The 13,699-nt window shown below is 40.1% G+C and overlaps 1 protein-coding gene across 2 annotated transcripts in view; it reads right to left on the reverse strand.

Moving 5' to 3' along the window:
- LOC124401362 (tyrosine-protein phosphatase non-receptor type 14-like) overlaps positions 1 to 13,699 on the reverse strand; it is a 38,115-nt gene that overhangs the window by 17,258 nt on the left and 7,158 nt on the right. For both annotated transcript variants that reach the window (XM_046873618.1, XM_046873619.1), the window contains exons 2-3: positions 6,383 to 6,732; positions 993 to 1,162 (exon numbers count right to left, since the gene is read on the reverse strand). In XM_046873618.1, coding sequence (XP_046729574.1) covers positions 993 to 1,162; positions 6,383 to 6,556 — 344 coding nt within the window. In that variant the 5' untranslated portion in view covers positions 6,557 to 6,732. The remainder of the gene's footprint in view (positions 1 to 992; positions 1,163 to 6,382; positions 6,733 to 13,699) is intronic.

The raw sequence follows: 13,699 nt of genomic DNA on the forward strand, positions 1-13,699 counted from the left end.
ATGTCTCAGGAATTTCATTGTAAAGAAAAGAGACGGGATTGTGGTCTGGCTGGGGTGGGGGCGGGGTCGAGGGCAGGGGGCGGGGCTAATTTACGGGCCAGAAATATGGACACATGTGGCTGTGATAAAGAAAGAGGCCAGATCGGTCGAACGCTTGCAATGAAGTTTGCAGGCACAAATACACAAAACACACACATACGTACATTCTCTGTGTGTGTGTGTGTGTGTGTGTGTGTGTGTGTCTGAACAGTCAAGTGAGACAGAGGACAGCTATTTGTCACACAGTTAGAGCTTGGACAGGAACAGGCCAGCTATACTGGAGCTGTCTGGACATGAGGAGACTTTTCCTCCTCGAAGCAACACACACCCACACACACACACACACACACACACACACACACACACACACCAGATAAAGAAAAGAGGGACAAAAGGGGTGAAAGAAAGCACATGGGAGGAGAGACCATAGAGAGAAGGTGGGAAAGAAAGAGAAAGGAAAAAACAGAAATAGGGAGAAAACGATTGCATGATTGGGAGAAAAAAAGAAGAACAAAAGAAACAATGGGACTGAGAAGAGAAGAAAAGAGAAGAGAAGAGAAGAAGAAGAGAAGAGAAGAGAAGAGAAGAGTGAAAGGATGAGAGAGAGAGGAAGCCATATGGAAAAAAAAGTAAGGGATGATGGAGTGACATAGAGAGAGAGAGAGAGAGAGAGAGAGAGAGAGAGAGAGAGAGAGGTTAATAGTGAGCCACTGATACACAGATGGTCTGACCAGCTGAGGATGAAAGAATAAACCACACACACACACACACACACACACACACACACACACACACACACACACATGCAATACTACACAGACCCACACTCAGTCGCACACATACATAAGTAAAACACAGATGTTCAGACAGATGGAGGTCAGTTAAACGGTTACACAAGCACTTTGTGGGTACATGGTACACACACACACACACACACACACACACACACACACCTGGTGACCTCTTGCTCAAGGCGCGAGACGTTAGGAACGTAGAACATGACCCCGAAGTACAGCATGGGCTCGTTGCCGAATTTATCCAACTGCTTCTTCAGCGGCTTCTCCAACTCCACCCACCTCTGCACCTGAGCTTTAGAATGAAACCACAAGCCGAAATAATGTGTCTGAAAAAGACAGAGAGAGAAATAGGGACAGAGAAAGAATGAGAGAGAGACGGAAAGAAAAAGAGAAATAAATCAGCAACAAAATCGTCCAACTACGCATGTGTAACATATGTAACCTTATACCGCTGAGATTGTTTAATCCTAAACATATATCTATATATATATATATATATCAAAACATTTAAATAATTATGTACATCACAATCACGTTGTCTGCACGTTAAATGTCATCTTTGTTCACAAAAATATCTTCAATTTTATTTGGATTATTTGCTAAAAAAGAAAAACAGGTCCATACACTGCTCCTGTTCTGTGCATGGGGCAGCATGAGTCCCGCCCCAGTGGACCTCTGTTGGCTCTTCTCATTATAATTTCATAACAAAAATAACCCTGTGGAGGTCAGTGCGTTAGTCGGAGCGCTGCGCTACGACTGCACAACATCTGTAAACATCTGGCAAATCCAAAAAACTGAATTAGTATTAAAACGGAACGGAAGTATTTGTGGTATGTCGTCTATACGACGAAAAAATAAAACCAATGCAAATTAATAAGATTGGATGCACACGTAGCATGGCAGAGTCAAAACGCTATGCCAGCCATCCGATCACAACGCGGTTATGAGAAAGCTCATAGATATCATTACATGTTTCTGTTATAATAAGCTTCACTCTTCTGAGATGTTAATATAAAAAATAAATAAGAATATGACCTTAAACTTGCTTCCACTGATCCTTTTTAGCATTTACACTAAAATCACTTATAAAAATGCTCAAGAAATCCTCTAAGTTTTGCGTATGCTAGCTAGCAAACATGATTTAACAGTAATCGTGTCACGGTAGAAATCCCTTCTGCTTTAGTTTGCTTCTGCTTCCCTTCTGCGGTTAGTTTGCTAGCTATCATTAGCAGGGGAATACTAATATTACTTAACAGTCGTTTCAGAAAATCCTGTCAGTTTTGTGGTTGTAAGTTATGAAGCTAGCATAGCAGGTTAGCTACGATTAGTTAGTGATCTAGCTAGCATTAACATTAAAATCGCTTCAGGAATCCTGTGAGTTTTGTTTTGGTTAGTTAGCAAGCTAGCATTAGAAGGCATATATTATTATTGCTTTCCAATCACTTCAGAAATCCTTTAAATCCGTTTTATGGTTGTAGGTTAGCAAGTGAGCTTTAAATGAAAATGAAAACAATAGGTATAAAAATGCGTAAGAAATCAGTTTTGTGTATACTAGCTAGCAAACAAGATTTAACACTAATCCTGTCAGTTTGTTTTATTGTTCGGTAGCTAGAAAACATTTACGGTATAAATCTATTCAGGAATCCTCTCAGTTTGGTTTAGCTAGATAAATAAATAAATAAATTAAAAAATATATGGATATGACTTAAACTGACATATAATCCTGTTTTGTGCCTGCTAATCTCTTTAGAAATCCTGTCAGTTTTGTGTATGCTAAGAGTGTATGCTAATATTAGTGTGTATTCTATTTGAAACGAAGGCAAAGTTTCATGCTACCAAATCCAAATTTTATGCTAACAGTTTGGGGAAGGAACCACATTAGCCTGGACAACACCGCGTTAATATAACTGTTCACACTTAGACAACACTGTAGACAAAACAATCACATCAGAACGCTTGAAGTTCTCCACTACACCCATGTCGACTCATGCTAGCTGCTAATATCCTAAAATTCCAGTCACAAACGCATCCAAATCCAGTTCTATCCAGTTACGTCTCCATATTTTTCTTTGGTAAACAGCAACAAGTTCAACAGGGTGTGTGTGTGTGTGTGTGTGTGTGTGTGTGTGTAAAACGTAAGTGTGTGGGTTACCCGGAGGCAAAAACTGTGCAACACACCTCAGTTTAACTTCATTTAATCTGATGTCATCAAAAAAGCAAACAAACACACTAGAACACACACACACACTGGAACACACACACACACACACACACACACACACACACACACACACACACACTCACTGTTTTGGCTAGTCAGCTCATTAGTATTAGCAGGAGACTATGAGAATCACTACTGAAATCCTGTAAAAACCAGTAAAGAAATGTTAGGTAGCTACACTATTTAGCTAGCGCCACTAAATTTCATTCAATAATTCTGTCAGCTTTGTTTCGGTTAGTATCATTATCAAGGAAAATGTAATATTAACTCAGAAAATTCTGTCAGTTTTGTGGTTTGAAATGTTCAGCTAGCATTAAATTTAAAATAAAAACGTTACGTACAAAAATGTGTACGAAGTCCTCTCAGTTTTGTGTACACCGCCTACTTTCTTACATCTAATTTGATCAAAATAAGCTAAGTATGAATATTACGTAAAACTTGCTTCAGCTGATCCTGTGTTGTGCTTGCGTGTTAGCTCGCTAGCAATAACACTACAATCGCTTTAATTTAGGTTAGCAAGCTAGCGTTAAAAATTCAAACAATAGTTATAAAAATGCACAAAAGATTCTGTTAATTTTTTGTATGCTAGCTAACAAACAAGATTTTACAGTAATCATGTTTCTGTTTTTAATAGCTAGCTAACATTAATGGTTAAAATCTCTTCAGGAATCCTGTCAACAAAATCCCTACAAATGAATGTTAGGTCCAACTTTCAGGAAAACGTTCCACAAATGATAAAGATTTTCTGGTGCGATCTAAGAAAAAAAATTCTTGTGAAAACATCTTTTTTATTAGCAACAAAATCACTTCCTGGCAAACGAAGTGGTTATAAACCAGTCGAGCTCCTCAAAGTCTTTTGCTGCTGCCAGTGAACTTCTCCCAAGACAAAAAAAAAGGTGTGGGAACAAGTTATGGTAATTTTCCTGCCAAATGGTCTGCAGTGATATTAAACACCCAACTGATTCCACATTAGCAGGCTACTGGATGTAAAGTTTGACGATTTGAAACGGTTTGGAAGTGGTATTTTGATGTTTAAGATGTTGGAATGCTAAGCAGAAGGATGTGAGTTTAAATACCAGCACTACCAATATGCCAATTCTGGTCCCTTAAGGCCCTCAGTTGCTCAGTGTATAACCAAGAACTGCAATTTTTAAAATATTAGTGAAAATAATAACAGATAAATGGTGGGCCTGTGTCCAGGGAGACAAAGTTTTGTGAAAATCTTGATTCTGATTGGCTACGATAATTCATTTCCAATAACAGAGGCTGTTGGAAGGGGTCTCCAGTGCCAGCTCAACCGGAACGTTTTCCACCACAGGAAAGTCTTCACTGTGGGAAAGACTGTTTATAGCTGCTATAATGTAAGTAAGAACAGGATTTAACAATGTGTACAGATACTACAGACACTACAATGGCAACTGGCAGCACATTGATTAAGATGTTGGACTGATTGGAAGGTTGTTGGTTCAAATCCCTGCACCGCAATGCAGCCACCCCTGGGCTCTTGAGCAGTGAGGTCTCTAGTGGTCAACAGGAAGGTTTTCCACCACAGGAAAGTCTTCAGTAAGGAAAAGACTGTTTATAGCTGTACTATTTGTAGCTATACTACAGTATATTGTGTTACTTCATTGCTTCACAGAAAAAGAAAAAAAGAAAATAAAATAAAAAAAAATACCATTTGAAATTTAATATTTCTTTTAACAAAAAAAATTTTTTTTTTTCAGTTTGTTTATTTATAACCATAATCGTTAAGAATAAATGATTCTAACAATACAGTAAATAAATAACATAATATAATATTAAATTATGACATAATATAATAAAATAATTTAAGCTGAAACCAATAAATAAATAAAATGATTTACAATAATAATTATATTTATTGATTTATTGATTTATTTGATAACACTATTATGTTAATTAAATACTACTAAAATGGAATAAAAATAAAAAGCAAAGAAATACAAGTATTTAAATATATATATATATATATATATATATATATATATATATATATATATATATATATATAAATTGTAAAAAATATTGAATAATAAAATTAATAAAATGATTACGTTTTATTAATTAATTAAAAAAAAAAACAATTAAGCATAAGAAATGATTACTAAAAATGTAATAATAATAATTATTATTATAAAAAAAATTATAATAATATTGAAAGCAAAACATTTTTGTTGTACTACATTCAACAGTCCAGCTGTATTAATGAGCTGTTCCACATACAGTGTGTAAGCTCTGTGAATGGTTTGGATCAGTCGAGGTAATGTGCCCTATGATGGTCGTGGGAGAAGACAGGAAACGTCAAGGACCTGCAGACTTACGACATTTAGAATGGCTGGGAAATTTTACAACAAGGTGGAAATATGCTTTCAGACTACACACACACACACACACACACACACAAAAAAAATCCAGCCATCGACAGATCCATATATGCAGTCATCTGAGCTAACTGAATGAACAGAAAGGCGAGCAGTTCTCCAAAAGTTCAGCAGGAAATTTGAGCTGCTCTCCTCAAGCAGCCCGGAGCGACATGTCAGGATTGTGATCAAAGACTAAATATGAAACACACACATTTCATTACACAACACAAGGCTCAAAACATCCAGCATAAGATTAGATAGAGGTTCACCAAAGAGAAACTTCAAAAATCCAGACCACTACACCTTTACATTTTCTATTTAAAAGACTTAATAGCCAAGAAAATGCTAGCTAAATAAAACTAGTCATGATTAGCCACTAGCTATTAAGTTGGTTAAGTCCTCACAGCTCCCTGGGTTTGAATTTTCCCTTGATCTTTCTGTGTTTGTGTTGGTTTCTTCCAGCTTCTCTAGTCTCTTCCTAACTCCCCTAGATCAACTGGTTTGCTAAATTGCCCCTAAGTATAAACGAGTAAGCAAATTGTTGAGGATATTGTCCTGCAATCGGCTGGTGTCCAATCTAGGTTGTATTCCTGACTTGCACCCCATACTACTATGATCGAGTCTAGGTCTGATCAGGCTCCAGATTTTTACATTTAATGCATTTGGCAGACGCCCTTATCCAGAGTGACCTGCATTAAAGTCATTCATACAATTTCAGCAGCAATAAGGTTAAGGTCTTTGTGCAGTGGTTTAGAAGTGGCAGCTTAGTGTTTCTGGGATTTGAACTGACAACCTTCAGAACCAAGATCCAAAGAGCGACCAGCTCCCCTGACCAAGATCAAGCACTAAATAACACTGAATAACAGGACGCTAGTTTCAGTGGAATTTCGTGATTGAATTAGGATTCTACCGATTGCGTACTATGTTCAGCGTTTCCTCACCTCTCTCAGCTCGAGACGCTGAGCGACTGCTTCCAGGCATTCCTGACCCGTCCCCTCGACAGACAGCGTGCACTCAATCATGTGATTGTCCAGCAGCTGGATCCGAATCACAAAGCAGTTTTTGCTCAGCACATTGTAGCGCCTTGTACGAGGCAGCTTTAGCCTGAAAGGCATGGCTGCACAGGATCACACCAAGGTCACAGGGGGTCAAAAGAATTACTTCAGCGGGTCTATGCTGTCTGTCCTGCCCAGGGATGGCCACACCCCCCAGTGAAGTAGTGCACTCTGGGGAGGTGAAGTCCCATTCCGAGAGCAAGCTGAGGGGTGGACAGGACGTGGGATCCTGGGAGCTGCGGAGAGACATGGAAAAGAAAAATGTTACAGTATGCAGGTTAGAAAAAAGAAAACAAAATGATTAGCGTCTGGATTTCCAGACATGCATAAACACTTAGGCGGGAGTGATATTTTTTAATTTGAGGCTTGGCCTCAATTGGAAAACTTGGTAATCAGCACGCATCGGTATGACAAAATATAGAGGCTAATAAAACTTAACTTAACTTAACTTAACTTCGAAATTATAAAAAAAAAAATGACAGCAAAAATTCTGTATCAGCCAGTATTCTCTTCTCTCTTTCACTCTCTTACTCTGTCTGTCTGTCCTTCACATTCTTCACATCTTTTGATGTACACCACATAAAGCAGGCAAGCTGAAGGCCCCTTTGAAGTGGGGGCACATGTATACTGTTTCTAAAGGAAACGCTTCACCCTACAACCTCTCAGCCTTTCTTTCATTCTTTTTCTCTCTCTCTTTCTCTCTCTCTCTCTCTGTCTGTTCTGCTTCATTCATTCTCTTACTTGTGTAGCCATATTTGTTTGGCTAAGTTCTCTTACAACTAGCATAGTAAAGAGAAGAGATAAGAAAAGAAGAGAAGGGGGTGAAGAGAAGAGAAGAGAAGAAGAGAAGAGAAGAGAAGAGAAGAGAAGAGAAGAGAAGAGAAGAGAAGAATGTGTCAGTGCTTGTCTAGGTGGTAGTGGCGGGGTGCAGGCAGGCAACCTGGATCGCAGCCCAGATTCCACTCTCTCCTTTTGCTGTAATAACATAAGCACACCTGACACTTGAATGCCCAAGGGAACTTTGTGTATGTCTGTGTGTAGCAATGCAGAAAGATGAGACAGGGAAACGTAACAGAGAAAACTGAGGAACCTTCCTATCCTAAACACTTGCTGAAGCAACCAGCTTGCTACCCTAGGACTACATTTGACAAACCCTAGAATAACTTCAAGCAATCTGCTCAACCCACCTCCAGACTTGCTATTGGTTTGGGTCTTACCCCAGGAGTGGTTCAGAACTCCTTACTTAGTCCGAGGGCTCCTTATCGATTTGCAACAAGAACGATAGTATCTATCCGATATCATGCACCGGCAGAACATCCTACCTAAATTTTTTGCCACAGATAATGCAGGTCTTCCTCAGAATTCCAAGCCCCAGGAGCAGTTCCGGGTGGGTCCCCTACCCCAGACTCTGGGTTCTATACTCAAAGCTAGCAAAAGTCTGATGACAAACTTGTTGAGTTATATGGCTCTTTCAAACCAATTTCCTGCTACCCCAAAAACATCTTAGCCTTGACTTGTGCCAAGCAAGGCCACTACCCAAGAATTGAATGCAAGTAAAATCTTTGCCCCAGGACTGCTTACACCAGCTCAACAAGTTTTGTTCTAAGCTCCCTATCCAAGAAGATACCCATCCCAGTACTGTTCTGGGATCGCTGTATTAAGGCTCAATCTCTTCTCATGCCTTGCTTGGAGTTTGTATTCATACCAAAACCATGCTCCACAGAGTGCTCTCAAAAAAGCCTTCTCAAAACTTATTCATAGATTCATAGATGATTTCCCTACTCTGGAACTAGCTGAGAGAAAAAGTGTTGACTTAGATCTATCAGCAACAAAACACCCTACTCCAGGGCTCCCTCAGTATTCCTCAGCTCAGACCGCAAAGTACCCACTGATCCACCAAAGCGAGTTCTTTTGACCCTGTTTAAATTGTCACCCCTAGAAGATCAGTGACTTTGTCAGGGCTCCATAAACCAAAACAGCAAGCAAACTCATCTCTTAGCCAGAGCCTCCTAACTGAAAATCTGTATGACTTTATGACTGTATGTCTTTCGCATCAACGGTTGTTTAAAACATAAGCTGGAGCTATTATAGTGTTACCATGCCCTTTTCTCCGATCTTAACCAACACATTCATTTTGCACCCACAATCTCACACACAAAAAAAACCCCATAGACCTCGGGTACAGAGGTTAGATGAGGTTTAGACAGCTATCTGTGCCGTCTTTAGCTGACCTCGACGAATCTTGTTTTCCTGCGGCATGGAGAAAAAAAACCGAGCAAAACAATGGAGCTGCCCTTTCACACAGCCGAAGCTCACCGCAACGGTTTTTTAACGCTCTCGTACCAGCACAGGGCTATTTCTAAGCACGTATAAACAGTAAGCAACTTGGAACTTGGTAATTTTGTGGTTTTGAAAACATAGAGCCAGAGCAAGAGCCTTACTCCTACACTCATACACACACACAGTAAGACACACTCATAAGTTTCAGGTCATGAGTTTCTGGGTTTCCAGCTGTGTCAAAAAAGCCAAGCCATTAACACATGATTACCCATGACACCAACTTATTTCAGCACAAAAGCGCAGACCAAAAACCTATAATCAGATCGCAAAGCAACAATTCGAAATACCGACAAGGGTTTACTGTAGTTTCCACTACAAAACACACGGACTTGCCAAGCCGAACACATCCAAACACGCCCAATAAGACTGAACTGAGGTTAGAAAATGTGACTGCCTGCTGACAGCATGTCTGTGACTTGACCCAAGAATACAATCATTAACATTAAAAAAAAAAAATATATATATATATATATATATATATATATATATATATATATATATATATATATATATATATATAAAACCAAAATTTATGCAAATGTGCATAACATTAGATTTAATGAGGACTTTCCTTCTTTGACCTATGACCCGGATTTATCCTGTCCGAGGCTGTCCGAACGTGGACAAATAGGGACAAATCCCTTTCCGCATTTAGTCCTTGTTTTCTGTTATAAAAACCTCCATTCTTCTGGAAAGATGTTTCACCAGATTTTAAAAAGATTTTGTGGAAAATTTGTGCTACAAAATACAATGAAATGGATGAAAAAAACACGATATAGTGACAAGATTCAGCTACGATATTACAAATTGCAGATTTAGTTGAAATGACGTATATAGAATTTTGTGCTCCCATATGCCGAGATGTCAAATTCTGGCCTCACACACACACACACACACACACACACACACACACACACACACACACACAATCTTACACAAACACACATGCACAATCTGTTTTTCCAGATGGACATTGCGGGGTCTTGTAAGAATTTCCCGAGAACAGAGAGCATCTTGTTTCGCCATTCCCGTTTCCCCCTGATCTACACACAGAAGGCAAGAGATGAAAAGACGCTGCCACCCACCCACAAACACACACACACACACACACACACACACAATCTTCAATAGTGTAATTGAGTTCACACCTGCTGTTCATGTCTGAACTTCTACACAGCATGGTGTGTGTGTGTGTGTGTGTGTGTGTGTGTGTGTGTATGTGTGTGTGTGTGTGTATGTGTGTCACCATATTTGCCATACTACACTATATTCTGCTGGTGTCAGCGTATTTTGGTGCAGGTGTCGAGTGAAAGAACTCATTTATAAACGCTAGATTGACAGATATTTGCATCATTTCTTAAGCTTTCTAGTATAGAAGCAATAATCAAAGGTAGCTGAGCGGTATACAAGACTATTATAAGGTCCACTCTTCAGGAAAGATGTTCTACTATATTTTTGAAGATTTTTTTTTAGTCTCTGTGGAGATTTTATGGAGATTTGGTGGAGAATCTGTGAAGATTTTTTAGACATTTGGTGGAGACTCTGTGGAGATTTTATGGAGATTCTGTGGAGACTCTGTGGAGATTGTATGGAGATTTGTTGGAGATCTTTTGGAGATTCTGTTGAATGCTTAATCAGTTACAAGGGTGTCAGCGAAGTCAGCTACTGATGCAGCTAAGGTGATGTAAGTTGACCTGGGAAGGTGTTCCGATTCATCCCAAAGATGTTTGAAAGGGTTGGATATCTATAGAAGGAGATCTTTTACTTCTCCCAAGATCTTCATAGACCTGGCTTTGTGGAGAGGAGCAGGTTTGGGCCTCCTAGTTCAAGTGAACGAGAAAATTCAATGCTAGTGCATCCAAAAGCATCTTAAATTTGAGTAGCGTGACTTTAAATGCAATTCTGTACCCACACAAAAAAACACACACACACACACACACACACACACACACACACACACACACACACACACACAGAGTACAGCCCCAGGGCCGTTCGGCTGACTAACACATATAACACACACTGACTTCATCTCAGGAATCTTTAAACTGGCTTCCAAGAAAGAAAAGAGTACAAATGAACTTGGCAACACACACACACACACACACACACACACACACACACACACACACACACACACACACACACACACATATCCCATACTAGGTGTTCAACGCTGCAGCCAGGGATGGTTGGGGGATGAGTGTGTGCTGCTCTCTGCACCAAAGCTTCTCAGGCATGTGTTGTTTTAAAGCTGCTGAAGGTCTGTCAGTAAACGATAGAGAGAATCCAAGAAGCAAAAAAAAAAAAAAGAACAAACAAAAAAAGATAAAAAAAACCTGATAAAATGGAGAAGAGGAGAAACGGTAGAAGAAAAAACAAGAAGAAATAGCAGACTGCTGGGAACGTGATAAATGAGAGAGGACAGAAACAGAGGAAAGAAAGAAAGAAAGAAAGAAAGAAAGAAAGAAAGAAAGAAAGAAAGAAAGAAAGAAAGAAAGAAAGAAAGATTATATAAAACAATGAGAACCGACCCCTATGCTATACCTATACCTGTGAGCTCCTGATATGCAAATGAGCTAAAGTGGGTGGGGTCAAGTTCATGATGGGACACCCAACATTTTCCTCCAATATGTGGTTCCAACATGAATTTTTTCCATCGCTTGAACAAGGAGACCCAAACCTGGTCCAGCATGACGATCTGCTTTCCAGGGGTTGGAAGATATGGAAGATCTCCTGCTATAGAGCTCTAACCCTATTGGAATAAATTGAAGCCCCACCCTTTGTAGATGAAGCAAAAATCACCACAAAATCTCCACAGAATCTAGTGGAACATCTTTCCAGAAGAATGGAGCTCCTAATACGTGAGGAACAGGACGCTCACGCAATGTATTTATATCGCGTTCTAAAAAATCTGAACTGACCGAATAAAGGAAACAAATCTCTCATGGAACATTGCAGTGCGTGTGTGTGTGTGTGTGTGTGTGTGTGTGTGTGTGTGTGTGTGTGTGTGTGTGTGCGCAAGAGTGTGTTATCAGCCACTGCACATGGACGGGTAGAGGAGTGTGTGGGATAACACAAACATAAAAGCATGTGATCATTCCATGTCTCTGTTTTCCTTTCCTTCTACTCCCTTTCACACACACACACACCCACACACACACACACACACACACACACACACACACACACGCACAATGCTATAAGAGTTATCTAAGAACGGTTTGCTTTCTGAGGAATAGTCGCATAAACACCATACTTTTTACACACACACACACACACACACACACACACACACACACACACACACACACACACACACACTTCTAACCACCCAACAAGCCCAGCACTATGTATCTGCATGTCACACACAAAAGAAGGATCATTATTAGTGGAATCGTGTCAACACTTCACTCTTGTGAATTCCTCTCAGGTGTAAACAACGTTGTCCCCGGTCACTCAGGACACACACCCTTACAGCTACACACACACACACACACACACACACACACACATACACACACACACACACTGACTGACAGAGCAATGAGCCAAACAGACGCAGAGTGAAATGGTGAGTGATGGATGTAAAGCTCTGCTCTTATGCGGCGAGTCGAGGACGCGAGTCGCGACACGTCCCTGAATGTGCGCTGCATCATGGAGAAGAAACAGCAAGCTCGCAAAAACCCTCCTGAACCAGGTGTGGATCTAAACACCAGACGGAGACGCCGTGTCGGGGAGGGGGGAATCCCTCGGGTGGGAGGCGATCTGAAAATGAGTTTGAATACAGACCGCTGATTAGCCGCTCTCTAAACCTCAAAGGACACGAGAATGTCTACATTACTGGATGCCTGCTAGATGGCCCCGCTTTGGCCAACTCGCAATCTGATTGGTTAAAAGCGACGCCATAAAAGTGTATATGAAATTTTCCGCCTCGACAAACCAAAACTTGGAGGAGCAACTGCTTTTTTATCGCTAATTTCTACTGGCTAAACTCTGACTCTTCCTTTCTGTCCAATCGTCTAGCTGGACTGACCGCTCGTCCATTTCAGGCTGATCCATCAGTTCCTGGATCTTCCTTTTCTTTCTTTCTTATCTAATAATTCTGGCACTTTCTTTCTTTCTTTCTGGTCCCCCTTTCTGGCTCTTCTGTTTTCTTCCTTTCATAATGTTCCATAGTTTCTGGCTCTTCCTTTCTTTCTGGCCTTGCTTTTCATGGCTCTTCGTTCTTTCTTTCTGATTCGTTCCTGGCTTTTCCTTTCTGTCTTTCTAATCTACCTCTTTCTTCCTGGTCCACCTTTTCTCTCGTCTCCTTTTTCTTCCTTCCTTTCTGGCCTTGCTTTCTATCTTTCTTTTCTCCTTTTAATCTTTCTTTCTTCCTTTAATGCCTCTTCCTTTCTTTCTGGTCCCCTTTCCTGTCTGTTCTATTTTCTTCATGGCTCTTCCTTTCTTTTTCCGATCCTACATTTTTTGTCTCTAACTTTTCCTTTCCTTAGTCTTCCTTTCATACTGTTCCCTTGTTTCTGGCTCTCTGTTTTCTTTCTTGCTTTCCTGGACTTCATTTCTTCCCGGTCCTGTTCTTTCTTGCTCTCCTTCCTATTTTCCAACTCTTCCTTTCTTTCATAGCCCCTTTTTCCCCTGGCTCTTCCTTTCTTTCTAACTTATCGTCCCTAGCTCTTCATTCTATTTCGATGTATCACTCCTGGCTCTTCCTTCTCTTCCTAATACTTCATTCCCTGGCTCTTCATTTCATTTCGATCCATCATTCCTGGCTCTTCCTTTCCTCCAGTCCTCACGCTACCTTTCCTTCTTTGTTTTTATTTGCTTTTTTATCTGTTGTTTTTCTTTTCCTTTTACGGTGTT

This window comes from Silurus meridionalis, chromosome 18 (assembly GCF_014805685.1).
Source record: "Silurus meridionalis isolate SWU-2019-XX chromosome 18, ASM1480568v1, whole genome shotgun sequence".
Lineage (NCBI taxonomy): Eukaryota > Metazoa > Chordata > Actinopteri > Siluriformes > Siluridae > Silurus > Silurus meridionalis.